This window comes from Orcinus orca, chromosome 13 (genome assembly GCF_937001465.1).
Source record: "Orcinus orca chromosome 13, mOrcOrc1.1, whole genome shotgun sequence".
NCBI lineage: Eukaryota > Metazoa > Chordata > Mammalia > Artiodactyla > Delphinidae > Orcinus > Orcinus orca.
The window spans coordinates 72259787-72287025 of NC_064571.1; the positions used below are offsets into that span (position 1 = coordinate 72259787).

Sequence of the window (27239 nt, forward strand, 5' to 3'; positions counted from 1 at the left end):
GGACACCTTTGAATTGGGCTTTTTTTGCTTCAGTTGGGAGCTGTGTGGAAGAGGTAAGATTTGAGCTTAATTTTACTAAATATTTTTTATTGAGGTGTAGTTGATTTACAATATAAGTTTCAGGTGTACGACACAGTGATTCACAATTTTTAAAGCTTATACTCCATTTATAGTTGTTATAAAATATTGACTATATTCCCTGTGCTGTATACTATATCCCTGTAGTTTATGTTATACATAGTAGTTTGTACCACTTAATCCCCTACTCTTATGTTGCCCCTCCCCCCAATTTGAGCTCAATTTTAAAGAATGAGAATAAGGAAGTTTGGCAGCTGGAGGGAAAGGCTCCTTTATTAAGTGGGCCAAGAAAAAGTGAAACTGATGGCCCTGGTCCACCCTGACACTTTGAGTCCTGACTGCATGCACAGGCAGCATTACTTACTGAAGAAGTCCCAAGACCATGGAGTGCAGAGTCTAAGGTGTTTAGCCACATAATAATGGAAAAGGAGATGTCATAGATGAGATAGTGTTTTTAAAAAGAGCCGGCCAAGCCGGATCAGAAGCTTCATTTTGAGAGGAGGCCTGGGGTGAGGTCTAAAGCGGCCTGGGAGGATGCCGGGGAGGCACCAGTGAGAGAAGCCAAGCAAGTCTTATTATGTTCCTTAAAGGGTGGGAGCAGGCAGGAGGTGTAAACTCACGGCTTCTCATCTCTGCTTGGGGATCTTCTGAAAAATTATACCAAGCAGGTACCTTGATTGGGTTGAAAGATGGCTTGGAGCAGAACAGGGCCTGTGTTTTATGGAACGGCTCCTCTTTGCTCTATGGGTTCTGGATCTCAGTCAGGGTGGGGAGAGGAAGTCTGTAGTCCCTGAGTATTATTTGGAGAAGGCTCGCTCTGATTTGGAGTCCTCTTCCTTTTTTAGGGCCTGCTTGTTCTGACGGCCCCCAGAAGGGTGCTGAGCCCCAGGAGGGATGGTAGGTAGGCTCTCCTTCACAGCCCATCTTTTGACCTCCTTATACCAGCACCTGTTCCAGCTGGTTTGTTCCCGCAGCTTGTGGTTGGAAGCCAGGCACCTGGGGGCATTATCTCCTTAAGTGATGCTGGTATTCCGGGGCCTGGGAGGGCAGATGTCATCACTCCTGTTTTGCAAGTGAAAAAAGACTTCTTGGAGTTAAGTGGCTTGTCCAAGGTCACAGTGATAGAACCAGAACCCCAGTCCAGATCCTCTGAGAGTGTGGCTGGCCAAACAGCCCTGCCCTGCTGGGAGCATTTACCCTCAGCTCCCCTGCTCTTCCTTTTTTTTTTTTTTGGGCGGGGGGGGGTACGCGGGCCTCTCACTGTTGTGGCCTCTCCCGTTGTGGAGCACAGGCTCCGGACGCGCAGGCTCAGCGGCCATGGCTCACGGGCCCAGCCGCTCCGCAGCATGTGGGATCTTCCCGGACCGGGGCACGAACCCGCGTCCCCTGCGTCGGCAGGCGGACTCAAGCACTGTGCCACCAGGGAAGCCCCTCTTCCTTTTAATTCATCTTGCAAACAAAACAGGCTAATCTTTCTTTCTTTAAAAGGAATATTTATTTATTTTGGCTGTGCTACATCTTAGTTGTGGCACGCGTGTGGGATCTAATTCCCCAGCTAAGGACGGAACCCGGCCCCCTGCACTGGCAGCGTGGAGTCTTACCCACTGGACCACCAGAGAGGTCCCCAGGCTAATCTTTCCAAAATACCCATTCACCCTGTCATGTAAGAAAACCCGCGGTTATTCTTCACTGCGATAGGATATATCCATCAACATCTCTCTCCGCACCCCTTAGCTTTAGTTGTATTGTGGGGCGGGAGGTGAAGGTGGGCAAGTGTTTTCCTCCCTATCCAGCCTAACATCTCTTATTTCCTCCCTATCCAGCCTCATTCCAAATCTGATTCATCCTTCAGGTTCAGCCTCTGCTCTACACTGACCTCCTTAACCTCATTTATCATTGATACTACTTATTTTTGTTTGGCTTCCAAGCCATCCTGGCCCATCAGGGTGGTTGGTATTTGTGGCGTAGTTCTCTTTAGAGATGCTTTTCAACGATCTTTTCCAATCTCTCCAAGTCTAGTTGAATTTGTCAGCTCCTTGAGGGCAGGGCCAACAGTGTCTGCTTCTTTGATGTCGGGAGGGAGAGGGAGGGAGGGAGAGAGAGGGGGAGAGGGAAAGAGAGGGGGAGGGGGAGAGGGAGAGAGAGAGAGTGAGAGAGTATATGTATGTATGTATGTGTATATATATACATATATATACACACACATATATATTCTACTTGGGGGGAGGGGCCTCTGCTCAGGAGGAGGGAACTTGAAATGGTTGAAGCTGCACCTGGAGGCTCCGAACGAGTGCAGTCTTGAGCAGCAGATGTATGTGCCTGGGAATGAAGGAATCGCTGTACTTTTGAACTCCTCCTCCCCACCCCCCAACCCCGCACCTTGCAAACAGGAAAATGAGACATCCAAGGCTGACCCAGAGTGACCTAGGGGACCCAGGGACTTGGCCAGGAAGTGATTTTCAAAGCCTGAACTCCTCTTCACGCCACGCCGTTTAAGGCAGAGGAGACCACCCCCCGGCAACGCTCCCAGTTCCCGTTCTGGAGCGCACCCAGTTCTGTACGGGCGCTTTCTGCCCATCTCTGTGTGCTCTGAGTTTTCCTACAGTTTCCTGGGCCTCTTCGCTCATCTGTAAGCTTTTCCTTTTTTTTTGGTTGTGCTGCTGAGACTCACTTTTAACAACTTTCTTCTGTCTCTCCCAGACGGCCCGAAAGCTCCTCTCTCCTTTTGCCTGCGCTCCTGGCTCTCTGGGCGCTCGTGCCTTACCTCCGCAGCTGGAGGGCAGCCCCTTCCCTCCCGGTTCTCTTCCTTCCCTCCCCGCGCGGCCCGCGGGCTCCCGGCCTCGCCCCCCGGCTCCGCGCCGGGCTCTGGCGGAGTTGGAGGAGAGGGGGCGGGGAAGGCTGGCCGGTTGGAGGGGGCGGGCACCGCCTCCAGCCTGGCCTGGGCGGGGCCCTGGGAACGGGCGGAGGCCCAGCCGCGCCCCCAGGCCCCAGCGCCGGCCCGCGCCCCTCGGACCGAAGGAGAGGGGCTGGCCCACTGCCAGCGTCTGAGAGCCGGCCCCCTCCCCCGGCCCGCTCGCAGCCAACCAGGCACTCCAGCGGGGCCCACGTGACCTGGAGTTCTAGACAAAGAAAATGTTCAATCCCTCCCCCCCACCTCCCCCTCCCCCTCTCTCTGGCCCCCTCCGCCCCCCAGCCCCATCGCCCCCTTCCCCTCCCCCCAGACGGGCAGCTACTTACAGAGCTTCAGGGCTGGGGCTCACACCTGAGCCGGACCACAGAGGGGCTGCACCTGGCCTTATGGGTAGGTTCCTGGATGGAGCCCTGGGGAAACTGGGGGCGGGGAGGCGGCCGGGGCCGGTGGGAGGATCTCTGGGCCTGCAGCCCTCTGGGCTTGAGAAGAGTCAAGTCTGCCTCCCCGGCCCGCAGGAGCTGGCTCCCCTGCCTGGCCTGAGTTCTGGAGATGCTGAGTTACTGCTGTCCCACCCACTTCCTCCTCAGGAGCCCCAAGCCCCACTCCTTCCTGCGCTCAGGTGGGAACTGGCGGCTCAGGGGCCAGCAAGAGCAGGCCTGGTGTGAGCCAGGCAGTGGTCAGTGAAGTCAGTGAAGGCTGGGGGCAGGCCCCGGCCCGTGGAGTTGGGCTAGCAGCGGCGGTTTTGCTGAGCTGGCTGGCAGATGGGTTGTTGGCATTTCCTTGCTGACCTGTGTTCCTGGCTGGTGGACCACGCCGTCCTCAGGCCGTGCCAAGCTTGTGGCCTCTTGAGAGGGACAGTTTCCTCTCCTGCCTGTTCCTGGGAGCCACCGTCAGGCCACCAGAAAAAAGTGGTGTCAGGGTGGGAGGGAGCAGTGTGGCCCTGACAGGGGGCTGTGGGGTGGCCTGACGCCGGCCTGTGATGGGAGAGGCACCTGGGACAGCCCGGGGTCCGCGTGGGTCCCTGGACCTCTGACCTTTGGAATGGGAAGCAGCCCGAGTCGCAGAGAGAGGTGGAGGCGGGACAGCTGCCTGAGGAGATGGGACTGGATGGGGAGGCCATGCCTCCACCAGAGTGGAGTTACCAGTGGCTCTCCAGGCAGAACAAACTCCAGGCCAAGTGGCCTCCTCGAGCCGCCGTAGTGGGGCTGGTGTGGTGTCTTCCTGATCCTGCCCAGTCTCTTGGCTACTCTGGGGTAGGACCTTCTGAACTGAGGTGGGGGGGAGCCTTTAGCCCAAAAGCCCCAGCCCAGAGTTAACCCTTATTTCTCCTATTGTCCGGGGGGTTGGCATGAACGTGGAAAAGGGGCCTCCCGCACTGCCCTAGGCAAGTCTATTCTAATGAGCCCCTCCCCCACCCAGCCACCCTCTCGCCCCTTCTTCCCCTTTCCTCTTGCCTCCTGCTGCTGACCCACCCCCTTCTTCCTTCCCCCACCCCTGCTGGCCTTGTCCCGGTGGAGGCCCCTTCCTCCCCTGCCTGCCAAACCATGCTGGGTGCGTGTTCTCCTGCACCTACTGGGTTGGGGGCGCTTAACAGCCGTCAGCAGCACCGTCTGACAAGCTGGGGGAAGTTGTGGGGGAAGAATAATGTTCAGGAACTCACTGTGGAGGGGTTGAGAAGAGAGACAAAGGGGCTGAGGGGGAGTGAGGAGGGTGGTGTCAGGCACGACTGCCTTCTAGACTGGGGGAGGCCGGGGGGAGCCCGACGCGTGTGCCCCGGGCCCCCCCAGCGCTGCTTGCTGGGATCCTTTCCCCCTGCTGCCTCCTGCCACCTGCGCACCTTGTTCTGGCTGAGGGGGCCCGTCGCCCCTGGAAACTGGGTCTTTTGGCAGAATGGTGCTGCCTTCCACCCCAGGCAGCACCCTGGTCTAGGTCAGCGGCCGTGCCTGAAGTTCACGGAGGCATGGTGGAGGGAAGGGAGCAGAGGCTGCTAGGCAGGGCACTTATCTGAGCAGATCTGGCCCTGGGATAGCGCAGCGGCAGCTGACAATTCTGAGAGAGAGCCTCTCTCCCCACAGGCTTGAGTGCGCACCTAGGCACACCTTGTGGGAGGGGAGGAGGTAGATTTTAGGAAGGGGTGGGGCAGGATCCCCCAGGTGAGGGTGGGGCTTGGGAGGGAGGAGCAGGTCCTCTGCGTTCTTCCACCCTCACCCCACCTCGGAGCTCTCTGTCCCAGCTGTTTGTGGGCTGGGGGCAAAGGATGCTTTATCCCATTTTAGAATTTGTTGAGTCAGAGAAAGAACTAAGACTTCCATCCTCGTGTTTTAGGAATTGCCCCAAGAAGCAGATTTGGTCTGTGGCCAGGAGGCAAAGACTTGAAGATAGATCAAAATAAAATGAATCTAAGAGACAGTAGACCATTGAGCTCTTCTTAACCTGGGACCTGGGGGTCCATTGACAGGCTTTGAAGAGGCCTTGGAATTCTTGGTACATACATACGTCAACTTCTTCAACCAGTCAGAAAAGGTTAACAGAAATCCTTCAGTTCAAACTCCTTTTTAGGTGGAGCAACTCAAGGGACTGCTCCCAAGTCGGCTGTTAATTAGTTAGTTGCAAGGCTAAGACAGGAATATAAATGCTGTGACTTCCAGCTTAGAGATCTCATACTCCAGGTAATCTTGAGGGTGGGTTTGTATTCACAGCTCTAAGCTCTCAGGGAAAGCTTCATGTTGAAGGTGGGATTTTTTTCCCTTTGAATCTGGTGTGGTGAAAACGGGTGCAGAGCCTTGAAGCTTGAGGGCCACGTGTCCTAGATTCAGCCGTTGGGGTGAGATGGGTGAGATTAGGTTGAATGGCCCTCAGAGCTAAGTATCAGGTATTTCATTCTCCTCTGCAGGGTGATGGGAATACTGGAGCAGGTTTGGAGAAGGAATGGGCATGCAGGTCATAGCCTGAAAGATGAGCATGAGATGGTGAACGGTGAAAGGATGGAGGCTGTTCAAATTGGGAGAATACTTGGGTTTGGATTAATTTGTCAGTGGGATGGCAGAGAGGATGCCTGGCTATACTGTGGACTCCCTAAATAGTTGTTGAAAGAATAAGTGTATTTATGGATCTGAAAGGTGCACGTAGAAAGAAGGCGTAGAATCTGGTGACAACATACATTAGATGTGATCCTGAGAACTCCAGGATGGCGTGTGAGCACGGGAGCAGGCAAGCTCTTCTGGGGCTTTTCGTGGTGGTTGAGCAGAGGGGGAAGGAACCGTGCGCTCTGAACACAAAACAGTGATTTCTTCGTTACGTATCACAACAAAACTAGAATTGTAGTCTGGAAGCCAAGACCAGGAAGAGAAGGGGTCGATTGCCCAGGAAAACTATGGAGAAAAGGACAAGAGGATCCATTTCTAGATCGGGGAGTAAGATAGGAGAGGCTGGAGCCAAGGTCTGTGCCTAATCTAAGGGGCATGGTTGGTATCTGCATAGAATTGATCTCTCCGTATCAGAAGATGGGCAGCTGATGATGCTGACGATTGAGGAATGTTAGACGAGGGAGGAAGATCTCCTAGGAGGCAGAGAAGGCTGGCGTTGAGACAAGTGATCTGAGCTCACCTCTCAACTTCACGTCTCTCTGTTTTCCGTGGCAAGCTGCTTGAGTTGATGAGGGAAGAACTCCTCTCTCCAGCCCCTTACCTTCTGTCACTGTCTCCAGACCCTGGAGAGATTGAGAAGAGCCCCTTGAGTGTCAGCTCAAGGTAACTTCTGTTCCTTGTTTCCCCAGGCTGAGAAGAAAGCCAAGGTGATTGCAGTAATGAATGCTGTCGAAGAAAACCAGGGGTCCACCGAGTCTCAGAAGGTGGAGGAGGCCAGTCCTCCTGCTGTGCAGCAGCCCACCGACCCCGCATCCCCCACTGTGGCCACCACGCCTGAGCCCGTGGGGGCTGACGCTGGGGACAAGAACGCCGCCAAAGCAGCTGATGATGAACCGGAGTACGAGGTGAGCGGCTGGCTTCACCTGCCTCGTCCAGCTCCTCCCGTCCTGCTCTCTCTACCCGACCCCAGGCCTCTTTGTCTCTCCAGTCTCGCTCTGTCCATTCAGATGGCGCTCCCTCCTGGCTGTCCTGACCCTCAGATGCCCAGGGCTGGGGTTGCTTTGGGGGGAATCAGGGTGGCAGGGCCTCGTGACCACCATGTAATGACTTCTGCTCCTTGGGGCTCCAGGACGGCCGGGGCTTTGGCATTGGGGAGCTGGTGTGGGGGAAACTGCGGGGCTTCTCCTGGTGGCCAGGCCGCATTGTGTCTTGGTGGATGACGGGCCGGAGCCGAGCAGCAGAAGGCACCCGTTGGGTCATGTGGTTCGGAGATGGCAAGTTCTCAGTGGTGAGTCCTGGGGTTTGGCGGTAGCCTGGCAGGGGCGGGCGGGGAGGAAGGGGTCTTGGTCCCGGGGCCTCTGGTTTTGGCTGGGGGCGTGGTTCGGAATTGGGATGGTAGGAGGGGGCTCTGCTCGTCCCCGCTCTGTATATGTGTGATTGGAGGAAGCCCTTGAGATCATTAGGTTGCACTCCAAACGAGAGTCGGATGTCTTCCAGGAGCCCTGTACCCAGAATTCCCTTCCACCTGCATTCAGGTCCTCCCCGACACCGGGGCTTGGACTCCTCCTTTACGTCATGTAATTATTTACTGGTGCATCCGGTCCTCTTGAGGGCAGAGACCGGGCCCTAATGCCCCCACCCCTGACCACGCCAGGCAGGTGGTGGGTGCTCGGTGAGTGTGGAAGGAGGAGCAAACGAGGGCGGGTTGTGCCTTCAGGTGTGTGTGGAGAAGCTGATGCCGCTGAGCTCCTTCTGCAGCGCCTTCCACCAGGCCACCTACAACAAGCAGCCCATGTACCGCAAGGCCATCTACGAAGTACTGCAGGTCAGTGCCCCTCCGAGGGACTCAGCAGGGCGAGCTCAGACGGCAGGGACCACTTTTGGTCTGGAAGCTGGAGCACAGGGCTTAGGCCTGGGCAGAGGGTCTGCCTGGGAGGCCCTCGGGCCTCCTTCTCTCCTTACTCGTCTCCTTTCTGCAACTTCTCCCACCTGTTGCCTGAGCCCACCTTCGCTACTCTCCCCACACGTGTTGCCCTCCAGGTGGCCAGCAGCCGAGCGGGGAAGCTGTTCCCGATGTGCCACGACAGCGACGAGAGCGACACTGCCAAGGCCGTGGAGGTGCAGAACAAACAGATGATCGAATGGGCCCTGGGAGGGTTCCAGCCCTCTGGCCCCAAGGGCCTGGAGCCCCCAGAAGGTAAACGCAGGTGCACCAGCAGCTCCGCACCCAGGCTCGGAAAGCCGTGCTTAGGTAGGGCCGTCAAGGCCTCCTCCATGAAGCTTCGCAGTGGGAATGGCCGCCGTCTCCCCCTCCCTGGGGCCAGGTAGGGCCAGTGCCACTCTGGGACTTTGAACAACCTGCTCCCCCTTGGCTTGCTGGCACCAGAGACTTGGGAGCTAGGAACAAGCTGGGCACCGGGCCGCACCTTGCTACACCCCGTTGTAGGTAGATGGTCCAGGGGAAGAGAGCTGGGATTCCTCGTCAGCCAGTAACCATGACCTCATCACATGCTTTCCCGATCCAGAGGAGAAGAACCCCTACAAAGAAGTTTACACAGACATGTGGGTTGAACCCGAGGCAGCTGCCTATGCACCGCCCCCACCAGCCAAAAAGCCCCGAAAGAGCACAACTGAAAAGCCCAAGGTCAAGGAGATAATTGATGAACGCACAAGAGGTAGTTGGCCTGGCTCTGGAGAGAGCGGCAGGGTGAGGCCGGCGTTCAGAGGAATGGGCATGACCCTCGAGGCCTCCTCTGACGCCGGGCTCTCCTCCCCTCTGCAGAGCGGCTGGTGTACGAGGTGCGGCAGAAGTGCCGGAACATCGAGGGTGAGTCCTGAGGGGGCAGCTGGGCCTTGGCCCTGGGAAGTCAATTGTCTGTTCCACTTGGGCCCTAAGGTGGTGGCCGGCACAGAGTACTATAGGTACCGAGGAAGGTACGATGCCGTGGGACATCAGTACTTGGTGACAGGATGTGTCCTTTATGTCCCACCACCTCCAGCCTGCTTGACACACATCTATCTTCCGGTGCCACGATCTTTCCTGTCGGTGGTGGGAACTGGTCACTAGGGTTTGGGACACTCCAGTGGGTCAGATAAGGGTGGCCTCTCTTGGATCTGAACTTGCCCTTTTACCTTTCCTCACCTTCTCTCATCTGGGGGTCATTAGTGCATCCCATATCTGTCTCCCTTGGCCTAGTGATGGTGTGTCCAGCTCGGGGCCCTCAGGGCCAGGAAGGATGAGGGCAGGGGCCTAGGCCTTAAGGGTTGACTGCCCGAGGACATCTCCAGAGTCACACAGGGTCAGGCCCCGTTCTCACAGCGGGTTCTTGACCCTCGTACCATGCCTTTCCTGGAAGGCGGCGTTGCTGCTCAGGGAGATGAGTGGGCTTCTGAGATCGGGGCCGCGCTGCCTCCCTGTTCCATGGGGCCCCTCCCAGACTCTTTCCTGCCTTCATTTCTGGCTGCTGCTCCAGCACGCCCCTTGTTATAGCTTTTCTGGAGCTGGGCTTCGGCCCAAGTGGGGAGGGGGCCCTTCTGTGACACTCACTCTGCTTCCTCTGTTTTCCAGACATTTGCATCTCTTGTGGAAGCCTCAACGTCACCCTGGAACACCCTCTTTTCATCGGAGGAATGTGCCAAAACTGCAAGGTAGGGGCACACCCAGCAGAGACGAGGCCCCTGGCTGGCCACACCTCCTGGCCTCTGGGCTGTAGGCGCCTGGGATAGCTGTGAGGGTGACTCCGAGGTTTGCTCTTGAAGCAGAGTCCTGATAAAATGGATCCTTGGGTTTCACGCGTTTGACTTGCTGTTGCTTTTCCTCTGAGAGATCCTTGCCCCCTCTAAAGCCCCATTCATGTCTCCAGATGTGGGCTCACAGTCGCTAGTGTGAAGTGGGCGTGGACAGACTGATGGGTGGGTCCCTGTGCCCTGGGGCGGGGGACCACAAGGCGGTGCAGGCCTTCTTTTCCAGCCCTTCCCACGCGCCTCTCCTTGGTTTGTCCACTGCAGTGGGGAGGCATGGTGTCCCCTTCCCAGATCTGTGGTCTGGGCTGGACCCTGGCTGGATGGGTAGCGGGGTCGTGTCTCCAGGGCTCTGTGTCGAGGTTTCAAGGCCAAAGCCCAGAGGCTGGGTTCATAGCCTGCCTTCACCCTGGCTGGCCTGGGTGCTGCCCGGTGGTCTCTGAGCCTCCGCCGTGCTCCCTAGAACTGCTTCCTGGAGTGCGCATACCAGTATGATGATGACGGCTATCAGTCCTACTGCACCATCTGCTGCGGGGGGCGCGAGGTGCTCATGTGCGGGAACAACAATTGCTGCAGGTGAGGCCCCGCCCCCGCGCGTAGTGGCCCTCCCTCTTTGCCCTGCACTGCGGCCACACTCCATCCGGGACTGGCCTTGGGATGAGAGTCCCCTCCGCTCCACTGGGCTTCCTTCCAGGTGCTTTTGCGTTGAATGTGTGGATCTCTTGGTGGGGCCGGGAGCTGCGCAGGCAGCCATTAAGGAAGACCCCTGGAACTGCTACATGTGCGGGCACAAGGGCACCTACGGGCTGCTGCGGCGGCGAGAAGACTGGCCCTCTCGGCTCCAGATGTTCTTCGCCAATAACCACGACCAGGAATTCGTGAGTGCTGGGCCGAGGGTGGCTCTCCTCACCCCCCGCCTGCCAAAGCCAGAGGGCAGACTCCACCAGAGCGAGAGCGCTTCGGTTGGTCGGGGGCCTGGGCGCCGGGCAGCGGGGCCTGAGCCACGAGCGGGCTGTGCAGGTCTGGAAATCCCAAGCGCTCACAGTTGGCCGGGAGGCCAGCCCCGCGTGCGGGTCTGTAGGACACTCCTGGACACTCACCGGGCCTGTTGTGCTGGCTGCCTAGGACCCTCCGAAGGTTTACCCACCTGTCCCAGCCGAGAAGAGGAAGCCTATCCGGGTGCTGTCCCTGTTTGACGGAATCGCTACAGGTGAGAGTCTTGGGCGTCTTCGTCCTGGGACGTGGGAGCTGGGCTCAGGGGACTGTGTGTGCGTAACTTTGGCAAAACAGAGTGACGGTTAACGTTACAACTGTTAAAATATTACCGTAAGGAGGAAACTTCTGTGTTCAATGAAAAGTAAAACTAAGTGGTAAACCAGCATGTTTGGTGGGCATTGCCTTACTGGGGACGTGAGGTCGGGGTCGGGGGGCGGGAACGGGGGCAGTGGGAGGGAGGCGCTCCAGCAGAGGTTAGAGCGATCGCTGGTCAGAGACTATGGAAGATTTTCACAGAACCTCAAAGGACAGACTTGGCGACCAAAGCAAAATCATAGGCAGTCCTGTTGTGCTTTGATTATAAGTCGCAGTGAAGAAACAAACTCTAAACGAGAGAGTCTAAAGAATATTTAAATCGCCCGTAATCCTATGACTGGTATTTTGGTATATGTCCTTTTACATTTTTAGATTTCAGAATTTTTTTTCTGTGCATGTGTGTGTTTATATAATCATATGTAGATAGATAAATAAGACAAAAGGATAGTAAAATGCATAGTAAATAGTAAAATGTGTCGTAACGTGCCTTTTCATTTATGATATCATGACTGGTTTTTCATGTCAACCAATATAGAATTACATTATTTATAAATGCTACCTAGGATTCTATGGAGGGAAACTACCATAATTTATTTAATGAACCCCCTATCGGGTTGTTTACTTTTTTCCCCGCCGCTATGAGCAGTTCTGTGACAAGCATCCTTGAACATGCGTCTTTATATACTTAAACCGTTAACTTTTAGGGAATCCCGGGTCACCGTGTAGCCGCTGTTTTTAATTTCATGTGGTTCTTGACGTGAAGACTCATATACACCCCTCAGCCCTGCCCCAAGGCTGAGGCTCTTCAGTCCTTAGGAAACAAATAGTCCTCCTTAGAACTTGTCTTCATGGGACCAAAGGGAGATAGATGGGCAGGCTGGGCCCGGAGACCTTGGCCAGAGGGTGGGGAAGGCACCTGGGCCAGATGTCTGTCTTCTGTTCCCAGCTCAGTGCTGATGTCATGTGAACCTAAAGGAGTTAATGTACAGCTTTGGTTTCCCGGGCTAGGACCTTGAAGCCTTCTTAAGCCACGTCACACCCCAAGAGGCCGTGCAGGCTCCTTGTGGGGAGGTCTTTGGGGAGCAGTGGGAATGGTGCTGTGTCTCCTGACACAGGGCCTGTTCTGTTTCCTTGCCTCAATTCAGCAAGGCTTTGTGGAAGGGCCGTGGTCAGGAAGTGTGAGTAGTCAGTTCAGGAGGAAACACGCTGACTGAGACCGCCCACTCTGTCTTGAAGACATTTGCAACCCAAGAGAAGGGCTGGCTCAGGCGTGCGAGCTGCTCTGAGGTGGAGGATGTGCCGCCTCAGAAGGTGCTGGGCCTTACAGAAGGGGGGAGGCCATCCCGGGGGCTGTAGGCTGGGGTGGGCCTCAGTGAAACCTTTCTAGAGTAGGTGGCATTTACCTTGAGTCTTGACGGATGGTTGAATTTTGCAGCGGGAGGTGATAGAAGGGCTGAGGAAGGACCAGTGTATGCAAGATACAGAAACAGCAAAGCCCACCCAAAAGTCACCTGTTGTTGTCCCTGCTTCCCGAAACCCCCTGCTGTCCTGTCTTGACTATTTTCTGAGTAGATCAAATTAGGCGTGAAAGAGCCTCGACGTAACAGCCTGTCTGATGTCCTTGTTACTGATACTCCAGTTTGATCCAGAAGTCTCCTGCGGCTTTCAGGGCAGGGTAGGGCTTGGGCCTGCCTTTGACCCATGTGTCCGGCTGGCCCGAGGGACCCCCTGCAAAGACTGGGGTGCCAGGGAGGTGACCCAATGACGGTGCGTTTTGCTGGCTGGCACAGGGCTTCTGGTGCTGAAGGACTTGGGCATTCAGGTGGATCGCTACATCGCTTCCGAGGTGTGCGAGGACTCCATCACGGTGGGCATGGTGCGGCACCAGGGGAAGATCATGTACGTCGGGGACGTCCGCAGCGTCACGCAGAAGCATGTATGTCAGTGCCGCCACGGCCCCGCCCACCTTCTCTACGTCACTTAGCTCCGGGGACAGCGCCAGCTCCTCTCATTTTGTCCATTTGCTCTTTTCCTTTCTCCCCCCCTCCCCCGTTGAACTCTCTCCCTCCTTCTCTTCCATTTCCCTCCTTGTCTCTAGAGGATCGGGGCAGATTCCAGTGGGAATTGGGGGCCAGGCTTCTTGGGCCTGGCTGGTTTCCGGGCCCTCTTGAGTGGAGCGCTGTGGGTTGCAGTGAGGTTCCCATCCTCCCAGTACTGCTGGCGAAAGGTTCGCCAGCCTCCATTTTGGGGAGGGGGGGATCTGGCGGGATCCTGCCTGAGTGGCCCCTTGCTTTTCCAGTTATCCATGTCGACCTCGAACTACAGGCCCTCAGGCATCCTGAAGGGCATATGGAGGGGTTCAGATGGTCCAGACACCTGCCCAAGGTGCGCAGAGCACAGAGTACCTTTCATTCAGCTGCCCAGCCTGGACCGCTGTCCCCCCTGAGTGGCTGCTTTTCCTGCTGGGGGCACACTGGTTTCCCCACTGGCCTCAGAGATGGTCCAGTTCAGTCCTTTCCCTTTATTATTTAGGAAACAGCCCAGAGAGCCTCAGTGACTTGCCTGTGGCTGCACTGTGTGTGCGCGCGTGTGTGTGTATACGGATGTACGTGTGTATGTAGAGAGCATTCAAAGCAGCCGGGTCTGTTCTCTCCCATGCCAAAGTACTTTTTTGCTAAATTCACAGATCCTTTCTCTCTCCCTTTCTGCCTCTGTCCCCGGACATCAGGCCCATCACATTACCTTTATCCTCCCAGATCCAGGAGTGGGGCCCGTTCGATCTGGTGATTGGGGGCAGTCCCTGCAATGATCTCTCCATCGTCAACCCTGCCCGCAAGGGACTCTACGGTAGGTGCTGCGCTCACCCCTCCACCTTCTGAGCTGGTGCTTTCGCACGTCAGTTTCCTACTTGGATATTTCTGCCCTGGGACGGCTACTCCCAACGACCCTGCCCTCCCCTGCCCTCCCCGTGCCCGGGCCACACCACTGTCTCCTGCAGACAGCCCCAGCTGATGGCTTTCTCTTCCGACCTCTCAGAGGGCACTGGCCGGCTCTTCTTTGAGTTCTACCGCCTCCTGCATGATGCGCGGCCCAAGGAGGGAGATGATCGCCCCTTCTTCTGGCTCTTTGAGAATGTGGTGGCCATGGGCGTTAGTGACAAGAGGGACATCTCGCGATTTCTCGAGGTATAGCCAGCACCCTTGGTTTGGTCAGCTCACTAATGGCTTCTACCTTGGACTGCTGCTTTATCCCTGTCTCATCTGCATTGTGGAGCTGGGGACTGGTGACTTCCGCTTTGCAAGGGGCCCGTTTGGGAAGCTCTGGGCTTCCCAAGTAGACAGGGAGGAAGCACGCCTTGGACAGAACCCGTGGTCTCACTGTAAGAGGTGGTGTGTGGGTGTGGGCCTCAGCACTTGGAGGGCCTGACTGTTGTAAACAGGGTGGAGTGTCAGACTCCTGGGCTTGGGGGTCTGTGTGGCGTTTCCCTGGGGGAACCTCTGAGATACCAGAAGCAATTTTCCCAACCAGAGTGGCTTGTCCTCGCTCCCTGGCACCGTGACGGATGCTTTATGGCACCTGGGAAGAAAACACAGCTTATCTCAGTTTCTATTTCCCATCTTGTGGGTCCCAGCTTGCTGAGCCTGGTTTGGGCTGTGCACAGAGGGTTTCTGCAGCCAGAGTCCTTCTTGGGGCGGGCAGTCTGGGAGCCCGAGCCTGTGCTCCCGGCTCTTGGGGGCAAACGCCTCAAGCTGGTGTGTTTGGCTCACAATGTGGACGTACTAGAGCGAACACATCCACACTCGTTGGAACTTTCTTTCTCAAAGCCTCCGGGCGAGCTGGAGCTGTGTGGTCCAGTGTGGTGGGCATCTGCCATGTGTGGCATTTAAATTGACATTAAAATTCCTCAGTCACACCAGCCTCCTCTCAAGTACTCCGCCATCTGCAGCTGGTGGGCTAGTGGCCACTACATGGAACAGTGCAGATAGAACATTTCCATCATCGTGGTGTGGACTGTGCGGGTCTAGACTGTTCCAGTGGGAGCGTGTGGAACGTAGCTGGGTTGAATTGCAGCTTTTCCTGGGGCCTTCAGGCTCTCCCAGTGTGGCCTCTTGAGAGAGAAGTAAGAGCCTTTGAGGCTCGAAACTGGCAAATTTCCTGGCACGCTTACATTTCTCTCTCACTCATCTTTAACCTCTGTCCTGTTTTATAGTCCAACCCTGTGATGATTGATGCCAAAGAAGTGTCGGCTGCACACAGGGCCCGCTACTTCTGGGGGAACCTTCCCGGTATGAACAGGTTGGTGAGAGCTCCGTGCCCAGGTGGCTGCGGGTGGGTGTCTGCAGGCAGGATGACGCCCCGAGGAGGGGGCCAGCCTCCCCTGCTGACCAGCTTGCTGCTCTGCCGTGTTCTTCTTTGTTTCCTTTTCCTTGAGGAAGAAGGGGAGTCAGGTGTAGAAAATACTTGCCTGAGAAACCAAGGACTAGTGGTCCCAAATGGGACCTTTAAAAAGCACACTCTTGACACAGAAGAGGACTCATCGTGCTGCTGAGTTATATGGTTGGTTCTCCTACGTTGGTGATGTGTCTAGAGTCAGCTGGTCCCTAGTCCCCTGAGGTAAAGCTGTGGAGGATGTGTTTGGGGATGGGAAGGAGAGTGGTGCACACAGCTGGGCCACATCGGGCTCCAGGAGAGAGAGTGTCGAAGCAGCAGGCACCTCGCAGCTCAGAGGGCCCTGCTCCACTTATTATCCACACACTTCGTTGGCTTCAAGTCCTTTTTCGGAAGGATGCTCTTCGTTTAGGTTACACAGAGATTTTAATGTCCAGGAATGAAGAAAATTTCATTTCTTCAGCGTAATAATCGTACTATAAAAAGGCGTATGTGAAGAAAGGAATTCTGGTTGAGAGTTAGTGGTTCAAAAGCAGAGGGAGATCCACCCAATCTAGATACCTATTACGGAAAGAAATACTTTGCACCATGTTTTGAGTGTGGATTTTAAGCCTCCTTGGTACACCTACAAATTGGGAACATCATTTAACCTGGCCTCAGTCATCTAATCTGCCTCTCTGGCAATAGCATGAAGTTTTAGGAACTTCCCCCGTCTCATACCTGTTTGGCAAAGCTGCCGTCTTTTGCGAGGGCTTGTTGGCTGGGAAGGAGATGGGTCAGTGGGCAGCTGACCTGAAAACTGTCTCGGTGTCTCCCTAATGTTCCCGGGATGGATGTCTGTGCGTACTGGAAAAATGGACTGGCTTATGTAGTCCAGTATTTTTATGGAGCCAGTAACTCAGCGTACCCTGACAGCCCTTGGGGGGATTGTTCTCACATGCTTCTTCCAACTCTAAAATTCTAGAACTCTGAGCTTCCAGGAGGAGCAGAGGTACCGCGAGGGACCAAGTAGAGTGTATATGCGCCTAAACAGGGAGGAGCCTGGAGGCGCGATCTGACCATGGGTCCTGGGGTGGTTCCCATGCAGAGATGGTGGACCGCTCTGTGAAACCTTTATTACGTAATCCTAAATGTCAGAAAAGGCCAGCAGCGAAGGTGATATTTAGTGATCTGGTCTGCCTTCTGAGAAGTGACACGTTCCGTGTCACAAAATTTTAGTCTTCTGGGGACTGTGCAGAATTTGTCTGGTTAACTAACTGTACATTTCAGGTGTACAGTTTGACGAATTTCATCCAGTGTACAGACCCATGTAACCATCACCGTAGTCGAAATACAGGCCATTCTGTCATGCCAAAGCTTGCTTTGTGATGGGTGCTTTTAAGACTCAGTCTATTTTTACGTAACAGGTTTAAAAGTAATTGGGCTTTTCCCCGTCTGGGCAGGCGTTGTCTGTTCATTTGTAGTTTGAGACCACTTTTGAATTCACCTTTAAGGATTCATGCTTGGGGGACTTGTGTCTGTGAGTGGCTGCAGTGTATGTCGCATGTGTTGGGGAGTCTGAGGGGGGTTACGACGCACGTGGGTGACGGGGTCCTCTTTGATTTCCCCGTGTGAGTCAGATGGCTGCTGGCTCAGGGCCCTGGGTGCGCCCCTGCCGTCGTCCTGGTCTCTGTTGTTACTCTCTCTCTTCTGCCTTCCAGGCCGTTGGCATCCACTGTGAATGATAAGCTGGAGCTGCAGGAGTGTCTGGAGCACGGCAGGATAGCCAAGGTTAGCCCAGCATCCAAGCCCTCTGCTGGGGGTAAGGAGAAGGGCAGGACGGGCTGGAACAGCACCAGGGCTGTGTGTCCCGCCTGCAGAGGATGCGACTGAGGGGGTCGTGCATGCAGTTGGCCAGAGCGGGAGGGTCGAGGGGGGAAAGCCTGGAGGGCCGGGGGAGAGGTCAGGAATCCTTGCTGCCTGCAGCCCTTCCGTGCTGAGCTCGCCCGCTGCTCCTGTGGGAGGCAGACACTAAGACGTCTTTGCCAAGGTCCCTGCGTCTGCTACGGCTTTTGAATGATTGAGCCAGGACCTATTGCACGAGCCTTCAGAGCAGAGCTTCTCCTGTGATGTGGAAGCTCCCTTTCTCTCTGGAGAAACCTCCTGGGGCTGCTGGCACCCCAGGGGTGCCTTTGCGCCCCTGAGTAATTTGGCATCCTCTTGCCTGTAAGTCACCACCCCTGGGAAAAAACAATTCTTAGGAGACTGACGAAGGACAGTGGCTCAAGCTGCTGTCTGTCAAGCCCTTGGCCAGTGGGACTGGACTGAGGATGGCCGGGTGACCTCAGTGTAGGAAGAAAAGCAGGGCAGTGGGGTCTGTGGAGGCTCACGACTGGAGCCTGACCTCGGCCCCTGGATGGACCAGGCCTTGTCACCTTTGGACGCACCAGTCCTTGGTAGGTGCCTGGCAGGAGATGAGTACTCATTTCTCTTTTCCTCTCCTCGTCTTCTAGTTCAGCAAAGTGAGGACCATTACTACTAGGTCGAACTCCATAAAGCAGGGCAAAGACCAGCATTTCCCCGTCTTCATGAATGAGAAAGAGGACATCTTATGGTGCACTGAAATGGAAAGGTACCCACTCACGCTGGTGTCGGGCAGGAGCGGGTGGGAGGGATCTCCGCCTCTGCACCAGACTCGGATCCCCTGCGGATACCCCGTGAGCAGTGGGTTTTCCCAAGCATTTCCCAACATGGCAGATTCCTGGGGGAGGACTCCTGTGCGTTGTAAGGCTGGTTTAAAGTAAGGGGGGGCGTCTAGGAATCAACCCCCGATGCCTTGGCTCCCAGCGGTCCTTCTGAGCTCCAAGGAAGCACTGTGGCTGCAGGAGCTTCCCTGCGTCCCACTTGCTGATGTTATGTGCTTTGCAGACCAGGACAGTGTGGGACCAGGTGGGCCTTAAAGCCTCAGCACCCTGCTTTGGCACAGATTGGACTTGGGCTAGATTCCTCATTCTTGGGGTAACTGCCATTTAGCCAGACAAAGAGACCATTTTCACAGGCAGCCGGAGCAAGCAGGAACTCCTGACATCAGGCAAGGGTTTGGCCCCCTTGCAGAGTCTTCCGTTCTCTGCGGGGGAAGATACCAGGGATGTATTTTTATTACATACAGAGTTGAGATACCCACTGTGGGTCTGAATTTCAGGTGGAGCGTGTCCTGGAGGTGTTTCTCACAAACGCTAACTCTGTTTCTACTGCGTGGGAAATCTCTAGGCAGTGATCATCTTAACATACCTTCAGACCCACAGAGAGTAGCCGGGCGCCTGAGTCTCGAACAGGTTATTAAGGACACAGAATTGCCCAGGCTGGCGCTGACTCCTGCCCTGTCTGCCTTTTCTCCCCAGGGTGTTTGGCTTCCCTGTCCACTATACCGACGTCTCCAACATGAGCCGCTTGGCGAGGCAGAGACTGCTGGGCCGGTCGTGGAGCGTGCCCGTCATCCGCCACCTCTTCGCTCCGCTGAAGGAATATTTTGCTTGTGTGTAAGGGACGTGAGGGCAAACCGAGGTAGTGAAACAAGGTTTAAACAAACAAACAAAAAACACAAAACACAACAAAATACCAAGAACATGAGGATGGAGAGAAGTATCAGCACCCAGAAGAGGAAAAGGAATTTAAAACAAAACAAAAAAACCCCACAGAGGCAGAAATACCGGAAGGCTTTGCCTTGTAAAAAGGGTTGGACATCATCTCCTGATTCTTCAATGTTAATCCTCAGTCCTATTTAAAACAAAACCAAGCTCCCTCCCCACCCTCCCACCCCCTTTTTTTCGGTCAAACCTTTTGTTTTCTACTCTTTTCAGAGGGGTTTTCTGTTTGTTTGGGTTTTTGTTTCTTGCTGTGACTGAAACAAGAGGGTTTATTGCAGCAAAAAAAAAAAATCAGTAACAAAATATAGTAACATACCTTGCAGAGGAAAGATGGGAGTGAAGGAAATTCTATAGAAATCTATATATTGGGGTTTTTTTTGTTTTTTTTTTTGTTTTTGTTTTGTTTTTTTTACTATGTATCTTTTTTTTTGTTGTTGTCTCTAGCCTGATCAGATAGGAGCACAAGCAGAGGACAGAAAATAGACACTCAGGCGGCAGAGTTCCCTCCCAGCCACTGAGCTGTCTTGCCAGCACCATTCCTGGTCATGCAAAACACAACCCAACTAGCAGCAGAGAGACGAGAACACCACACAAGACCCTTTTATACAGTATTCAGGTGCCTACCACACAGGAAACCTTGAAGAAAATCAGTTTCTAGAAGCCGCTGTTACCTCTTGTTTACAGTTTATATATATATGATAGATATGAGATATATATATAAAAGGTACTGTTAACTACTGTACAACCCGACTTCATAATGGTGCTTTACAACAGCGAGATGAGTAAAAACATCAGCTTCCACGTTGCCTTATGTGCAAAGGGTTTTAACCAAGGATGGAGAAAGGGAGACAGCTTGGAGGTGAACCGTTAACCGTGGTGGGGTTTTTCAATTTCCCCTTGGTGTTTAACAAGGTGAAGGAGGAGAATTTGGGAACAGCATTCTCCCGTTTCTCCCTGCCAAAAAAGGGGGTGAAATTCAGTGGTCGGGACCGTGGAAAGCTGAGAGTGGGATCCATCCAGGCTCCTGAGATAACCTTTTGATTTTTTTAGAAAAGGAGACTCCCTCGGCAAGATGGCAGGATGAGGGGTCTTCATTCCCAATTTCTCACATTAGCCGATTCGAGGGCTCCTTGCGGTGGGGTCAGAAAAAATCCAGAGTGCGGGCAAGTGACAGTTCAGACCCCACCTGGAGCAAATAAAAAAACATACAAAACGTACTGGTGCTTTCCTGTCTAAGTCGCTTTTTGTGTGTTCTTTTATGAGGCCCCCACCATCCACCCTCTGTGCACAAGGCGGCTTCCGGCCCCTGGAATGTGATGTTTTTGGTCATCTCCAAAGGCTGCAGTTTTATACTGGGAGGCTGATGACACCTTTTGTTATAATTATTCTTATGGTTCTGGTTATAATTATGTTTGTTTTCAGATTTTCTTTAAGAAAACAAAAACCCAACCCCCCCTCCCTCTAGGTTTCAAACCAAGGTGCGGGGAGCAGGGTGCTTCTAAGTCAGTGGTGGCCCTGGTGCCCTGGCTCCCCACCCCTCGGGCCAGGTGGGCCACCGGGCGCTGCGACAGCTGGGCGTCGGCCAGGGGGTCCCCGAGGCCGGCCTTCCGGGCGCGTCCCTCTTCTCTTCTGCTTCCCTCCTCTCGAGTCACGTGTGTCAGGGCTGGAGGGAGGACCAGGCATCTCTCTCCTCGCGTGTGTGATTGGAGTGGTGTGTATTTCTTTTCTAGTACTTGGTCTGATGATAGCTGTGCTCTTACCTCGAGTCAGCAGCACCTGGAGCCCCAAGTGCACGACACTTGGTTCCGCTTCCCGGCGAGGCAGGCAGCCTGGTGTTGGCTGTAGGCAGGGACGGCATGTGTGGCTCCAGGGTGAGGGCCCAATGGGCAGATGCCTGCCTGGGTAGATGGGGTGTAGATAATGTGGCATATAGAGATATATATTTTATAATGGGAGGGGGGAGTGGCACCTCCTGGGACTGGCAGGGCTGGCAGGGGTGCTGCCAAGCACATGGTCCCACGTTCGCATCCCTAGAAAGATAGGGCCTACGGTGATAGGCGCTATATAAATACATAGATAGGGTCACGTATAAGAAATATTTTGTAGTGGGGAGCGGGGGAAGGAGGCTCAGAATGCTGAGTCTCGGGCCCCACTGCAGACAGGCCCCACACCAATCAGTCAGTCCCACACGCACACACAGGAACATGTTTCTATACTGATGCGTAACGAATGCGCGTACACACACACACACACACACACACACACACACACACACACACACACACACACACACACACACACACACACACACACACACACACACACACACCCACACACACAGCGCCAGGGAGCTCCCAGCGCTCTTCTCCCCAGGATTCAGGACTTTGCAGAGTCGGCCCTGCAGCTCTTTACCTCTGTTGCCCTAATTGCAGGTAGACTGTCAATCCCAGAAGTTGCTAGGTGCTGAGGGCAGGAAAAGGAGGAGGTTTTCTTTCAGCAGGTGCTCTCCTCTAGCAGGTAGCGTTCTATCTCTTTTGCCCCTGGTGATGTCAAAAGACTCTTCTGTTAGCAACCTGTGACACTGACCTGCAACCCTAGGCACCAGTCCAGTCAGCCCTCAACTCCCCCTACCTATTCTCCCCCGACCAAAACGAAACTGACGTCCAGGGCTGTCTTGGCCAGGGGGCTTCCATTGGAAAAAAAAATGGGACAGTGAACCTCACCTTTTGAATAAAGCAAATTAGTAATTGGTGACAAAACGAAACCAGGCTTTGAATCCCATGCTTATTGCTCAGGAGTAAGCCCACAGCTGGTGGCCGCGGTCTCCCGCTCCTTTTAGGGGTGCTTAGTCCCGCACCCCGGGCTACTCATTTCCTTGTCAGATTGGTTTTTAAGATGATACCCAGTTGCTTCCTGCCAGCTGTGTGCCGTGATGCCAGGTGGTGATGGTGGGCTCCCACGGGGCTGGAGCAGCTGTGGGGGAAGCCCTCGGCCCTTCCCTCGTTGGAGTCTGTACCGAACTGTGGTGCTCACCCCACCCCCTCCAGCCAGGCTCCATCTTCCCGGCCCAGAGCCCACCAGCACTGCTCCGGAGGGCTGGGGGAGGAGGGCTGCCGCAGGCAGTCCAAGGTGCTCCCTCCCCTGGCGGCCAACGCTAAGGTCTTCCCAGCCCCAGTGTCAGGGCAGAGTCTGTTCCTCTGCAGACAGACTTCCTGGCTCTCCGAGGCCTTTTGTCCACTGCTTGTGTGCAGGAGTTTGCTTTTCCCAGTGGCCCAAGCCCCACCCAGGGGCTTGGTGTGGGGAAGCAGCTCGGTAGCCAAGATGTGGTGAGCCTGAGGGCTCGGCGTGGGCCGGCCAGCTTGCTTGCTGTGGCTGAGGACCTGTTGCGCGCAGTCTGGCCACCTGACTAGGCCCCAGAAGGGGCCAGATGCACCCTCGCAGGGACGAGCGTTAACGATCACCAGCTTTCCTTCCAGCCACACCCGTGGGCTTGGTCCCATAGTAGAGCTTGGTAGGGTGCAGGGGACCTTGGGGATGTGCCAACTTGGCCACACCGGGGTGCTGTCCAACTCTGGGGGTGCTCCTGGGGGCAGTGATCAGGTCCCCTTCTAAAGGGGACTGAGGTGAGGTCGCGCGGGGATGCAGGTGGGGGGTCGCGGCACTCGTTGTGCGTGAGGCTCAGGGTAGAGGCAGTGCAGCGGGAGAAACCACGAAGGCCTAGGGAAAATTCTGGAGTATGTTCCCGGTGGGGTTTTCTTTCTGAAGAGCAGGCCAATTTACAAATTCCTGGAAACGAGGGTTTCTAGGGACTGAGGATGATGCCCCCTACTTGCTGCAGGTGCCAGAGGGACCTGTGCCTCTTGCCGGGGGGTAGGTAGCTGGGGCTCGGCAGGGCGCAGGGCCCTGGGTCGCTTGCCCGAGGAGGAAGCTCGTCTCCAGCCGGCGCCGCTGAGCCCCGTGGGCCTCAAGCTGGCTGGTGCTGCCTGCCTTTCCCGGGAGCCGACCGAGGAGCACAGGACCCGTGGGGTCTTGCAGTCAGTGATGGCAACCCAGGTGTGCCACTGTCTGTTTTTCTTTCTAGACCCCAGAACCTTCCTGCTATTGAACATTCTAGAAAGCAAACTTCCCCAAAGAGCACGCAGGACTGCTTTGCTTTTGAGACGGGCCTGGGAGTGGCGGCTGGCGAAGATGCCTGTGGGTTTTTGGTGAGTCGCTAGAGTGCAGACTGGGACAGGCAGACCCAGCAGGAAGAAAGGCTGGTGGTGGACATCGGACTGGTCTAATGAGGGCCGGCTCCCCTTACTTCCTGCATAGCTGGCAATTCTGGGGAAGCCTGAATTGATGGGATGGGAATTAGGTGGGAATAGCCCACGGTCTCCAGCACAGGAAGGTCTGTAACAGGAGCAAGGGAAGGAACTATTTCAGCAGAGCCACCTGGGGAATGTTCTTAGCCTTCATCTCGCTGATGACATCATTATACATAAAGTGGATCTTGGAGGCGCTTTTGAATTCCTGTCGCTGTTCTGTTTGGGGCAGAGAGGCTGTGGCACTGGTATTTTTCAGAGGTGTCGTTTTCAAGAAACTCGCAGGGTTAGGGCCGTGGGTCCTGCCTCGCACTGTGATCTGATGAGGGCTGGTCGTTGCCTGTGGTCAGGGTAGCAGCAGAGCCAAGATGCTGGTGAGAACTGGGTTTCTAGCCAGGCCCCGTTTTGATCGCAGGAGATGAGGAATCTGAATTTGTCATCGGGCGTGGTCTAGTCTGGCCCCTCCCAGCGCTTGTGATTAGCGATGACACTGGAGTTGTCCTGCCCTCTTTCCTCCACCTCTGGAGGGCTGGCGTGGAGCTGGAATGGCTCTCCCGGCCATTCCTTGCTGAGGCAGGGATTAACCATGAGTGTTTGGAGGATCTAAGAGGAAAGAGAATAGATTTCCATCCAGGATGGACTCCACTGTTCTAGCAGAAGCTCTCGAGTCTTTACATTTTGGTAAAGGAAGGCTGGGGTCTTCAGGAAGCGAGAGCAGCCCCTCTTGCACCGGTGTGTTCCAGAGACCCGGCTGAGTGGGCCTTGGGTTGTTTATCCAGCTGATCCTCAGCAGTGGAGCCTGGGGAGGGGGAGAAACAAGCAGGTCAGAAGCAGTGAGGGCAAGGATGGAAGGTCCTTAGCTAGTCGTGGCCGGCCGAATCGCCCGAACGGAGGCCCGCAGATTCCTGTAACTCCAGTAACTGGAAAACGCCCCGCAGGGGCATGGGAGGGCGGCTTTCTCAGCCTCCAGTCTCACGGCCTCCAGCCCTGGGCCTGAGGACATGAGCAGGGATCCGAAAGCATCACCTGAGTCCCATTTCACTTCACAGACTGATCTGGTTGCACAGCCCTAGAACCCAACCAACCACAAAAATGCCGAAATTCCTTAGAATACGCAGAGGGAGGAGGTGACTCAACAAGGTGCTAAAACATTTTATTAAAAATATATATTGTTAAATTAAGTCTGCTGTCTGGACAATGACTGTTTGTTTTGTTTTCTTGTAGTGGAGTTTAAAAGAGACTATTATTTTACTCTGATATATTATTATTAAAAAGGCATTTTAACTTTGTACTTGAAAACTAAATGAGCGATTTCATGTGTTTTAGCTGAGGCATTGAAGTAGCGGGTGCTTACTTATTTGTGGGAAATCATGTATTCATACTGAAGAATAAACTCCGTAGCTGATTTGGTAATAACTTTTACTGTTACAGACGATTTCGCTTTGACCCCGGCGGGAGAGCACTTTTACTGCACATTCCACGCAGCTAAATGCAGGACTTAACTCCCCAGACCCTTCCCTTCCCAACCCTCTTTCCTTTCTCTTCAGTTCCTCTTCTGACTCTTTGTTGTTGTTGTTTTTTTTTTTCTCCCTGGTTCCAGCATCCTTTCACCACTGTATTTTTTTTAGGGTTGCTTCTCTATTTATTGACAATAATAATGTACATTTCACCGTCTGGTTCTGGGACATCGGGGAGGGGCAAGTGTGAAAGGGCCCTGCACGGGTCCCCACCCCCATGCCCTGGTGTTCTGTTGTATCTCTGTGTAAGTGATGCTCGTGACATAGCTGTTATGAAATAATTATAAAGAGGTCAGTGCGTACAGCAGATGTAGAAAGTCTGTCAGTTCCGCCTTCATCACGTTTTTTTTTTTTTGGTTTTTTTTTTTGGTTTTTTTTTTTTTTTTTTTTTTTTGTGCCCAGAAGCATATAATAAAGCTCCTTTCTAATGTACTTGTGCTGGAGAACACTTGAATAAATGGACTGTTTTTGTGCAAAAAAGAAAAACGGAAAAAGCACCGTAATAATGTCCTTTTGTCTTGCGTCTCCTTTCCCCTGACATGACTGTTGGCAACCTTCTTCAGAGGGGTTAAGTGCCCAAACCGGGAGGTCCTAGCACTGGGTCTAGACAGTGCAGTTCCTCCCTTTAAAAACATCACCTGCATGAACATTCAATAGGGACTGTAAACTGGGTGCAAAAAAGGGTGGTTTGGTTGACAGGAAGCTCGAAGATAAGTTAGAGTGAGGCAAGGTTGCAGGAAGAGCAGATTCTGTCCAAGGCTGAGCTATAGAAATTTTCAGACTAGAGCCGGGAGAGGAGTGGGCCTTGTGCCTGTGTCAGACAAGCTAGAGGGCTTTGGTTACGGGCACCGTTCCTCTCTGTGTGGGGTTTCTCCAAAACACAAGGGCATCCAGAGGAGAGCAGCCGGGTGGTGGACAGTCTAGACTGTGCAAGGGACCCTGGGAGACACAGGTGTTTGGCCCCCAAAATGGGAGAATTTAGAGAATGGCGCAGACAATGACAGGGAGAGCCCAAGGGGCTGGGATGATTTGGGGCAGTTCCACGTGGCAGGCGGAAGTGGGGCCAGTCGGCCGAAGTCGGTCTATTTCAGCTCAGCATAAGAAGATCCTTTTTCACTACTGGCCAGCAGTCCAAGGGCTGCCCTGAGTACAGTGAAGCCCTGGTCAGTTAAGAGGCGCTGGACAGCCACTGGGGCTCCTGCTGACCTTCCTTGAGACCCCAAGTCTGGGTTATCCTGGCTGACCCACCCCTCCTCAGCACTATCTTGCAAGTGGACGGTGCCTTGCGGTTGGAAGAGCCCGTTCACACATGATATCCCCTTTGTCCTCGTGACTCTTTGCCTGGCAGTTACTAGTTCCCTGTTGTCCCATCTAAGAGACTGATCTGAACACATAGAAGAACTGGGCTTTTCCCATCACATCTCCTCTCTAAGACCCCTGGCATTCCATGCTGCATTTCCATTTCCTAAGTGCCAAGCAGATCCCGCCAATGATTTCTTGTCTTCAGGGAGGATTATTCAAGGTTTCTTTCCTACAGCAGATTTCGGGGGAGGTTTAGGACTGCACCACTTTGCTGGCAGCTTTGAAAGAAATTATAAGGGGGAAATTTGAGAAAAAGGGGAAAATAACAGGCTTTTTTTTCATGGGCACTTTTTATTTTCTTTACAAAATTGTAAATGTATATTTAACTGTTATCCTACTTTTTTCTCAATATTTTTCAATGTTGATGTAGAATTCTTTTTTAAAAAATGGCTGCATGGCATTTTCTTGTTGGATGTTTGTTTCTATATATATATATGCATTTTATTTTAGCTATAAATAGAGCTGCAATAAATATCTTTATGTGTTGGCTTTTCCCCCCTATATTTTGTATTTTTTTCTTTAAGATAACATTACCAGAAATGAGACTTACTGGGGCAAAGTAGATGAACATTTTGGTTGGCTCCTGACATGTTCGCCTGATCTCCTCCCAAAGGTCAGCCAACAGTGTATCTTCAGCTCTGAGACTCTCAGTTCAGAAAGAAACAAATGTAGTCTTTAGTTTGACCAATTCAGAAATGTGTTAATCTCAGTGGGAAAGTAGAGACTCAAGACACTTTGTGTGTGTGAGAAGCTAAAAATCTGTAGCGAGAAGCCAGAGGTGGAAGCAACACTATTTGGTCACTTAAGTTTTGAAAATTAGCTCACCTGGAGTGCCGGCCTGGAGGAAGCATGGTGGGGGGTGGAATTCGGACTGAATCCCTGAGACTCTAGCTCCAAGTCTAAGGAGAAATGGG

At 54.0% G+C, this 27239-nt stretch overlaps 1 protein-coding gene and 1 long non-coding RNA gene across 13 annotated transcripts in view; one reads left to right on the forward strand and one right to left on the reverse strand.

Moving 5' to 3' along the window:
* The window catches only part of DNMT3A (DNA methyltransferase 3 alpha), a 106590-nt gene extending 79776 nt beyond the window's left edge, over positions 1-26814 (forward strand). For 4 of the 11 annotated variants that reach the window (XM_012532413.3, XM_049695747.1, XM_012532412.3 and 1 more), the window contains 17 exons: positions 6765-6980; positions 7205-7363; positions 7793-7900; positions 8116-8272; positions 8601-8750; positions 8858-8902; positions 9644-9723; positions 10280-10392; positions 10511-10694; positions 10942-11026; positions 12918-13063; positions 13884-13974; positions 14164-14312; positions 15338-15423; positions 17217-17286; positions 18009-18127; positions 18897-26814. In XM_012532413.3, coding sequence (XP_012387867.1) covers positions 6765-6980; positions 7205-7363; positions 7793-7900; positions 8116-8272; positions 8601-8750; positions 8858-8902; positions 9644-9723; positions 10280-10392; positions 10511-10694; positions 10942-11026; positions 12918-13063; positions 13884-13974; positions 14164-14312; positions 15338-15423; positions 17217-17286; positions 18009-18127; positions 18897-19038 — 2100 coding nt within the window. In that variant the 3' untranslated portion in view covers positions 19039-26814. Of the gene's footprint in view, positions 1-3290; positions 3380-5235; positions 5959-6764; positions 6981-7204; positions 7364-7792; positions 7901-8115; positions 8273-8600; positions 8751-8857; positions 8903-9643; positions 9724-10279; positions 10393-10510; positions 10695-10941; positions 11027-12917; positions 13064-13426; positions 13513-13883; positions 13975-14163; positions 14313-15337; positions 15424-15563; positions 15742-17216; positions 17287-18008; positions 18128-18896 lie in introns of those variants that run through there. The other 7 variants (XR_007470767.1, XM_033425065.2, XM_033425066.2 and 4 more) reach the window with 7 other exon arrangements.
* Positions 78-4966, reverse strand: LOC117200768 (uncharacterized). 2 transcript variants are annotated; one of them, XR_004482448.2, is made up of 4 exons: positions 4827-4966; positions 3316-3866; positions 1340-2139; positions 78-1140 (listed from the first exon to the last, which is right to left on the reverse strand). It is a non-coding gene; the product is annotated as an uncharacterized LOC117200768 (long non-coding RNA). The 2 variants fall into 2 exon arrangements; XR_004482446.2 differs by having other exon boundaries at positions 1340-2142.
* Positions 26815-27239: the final 425 nt, after the last annotated feature.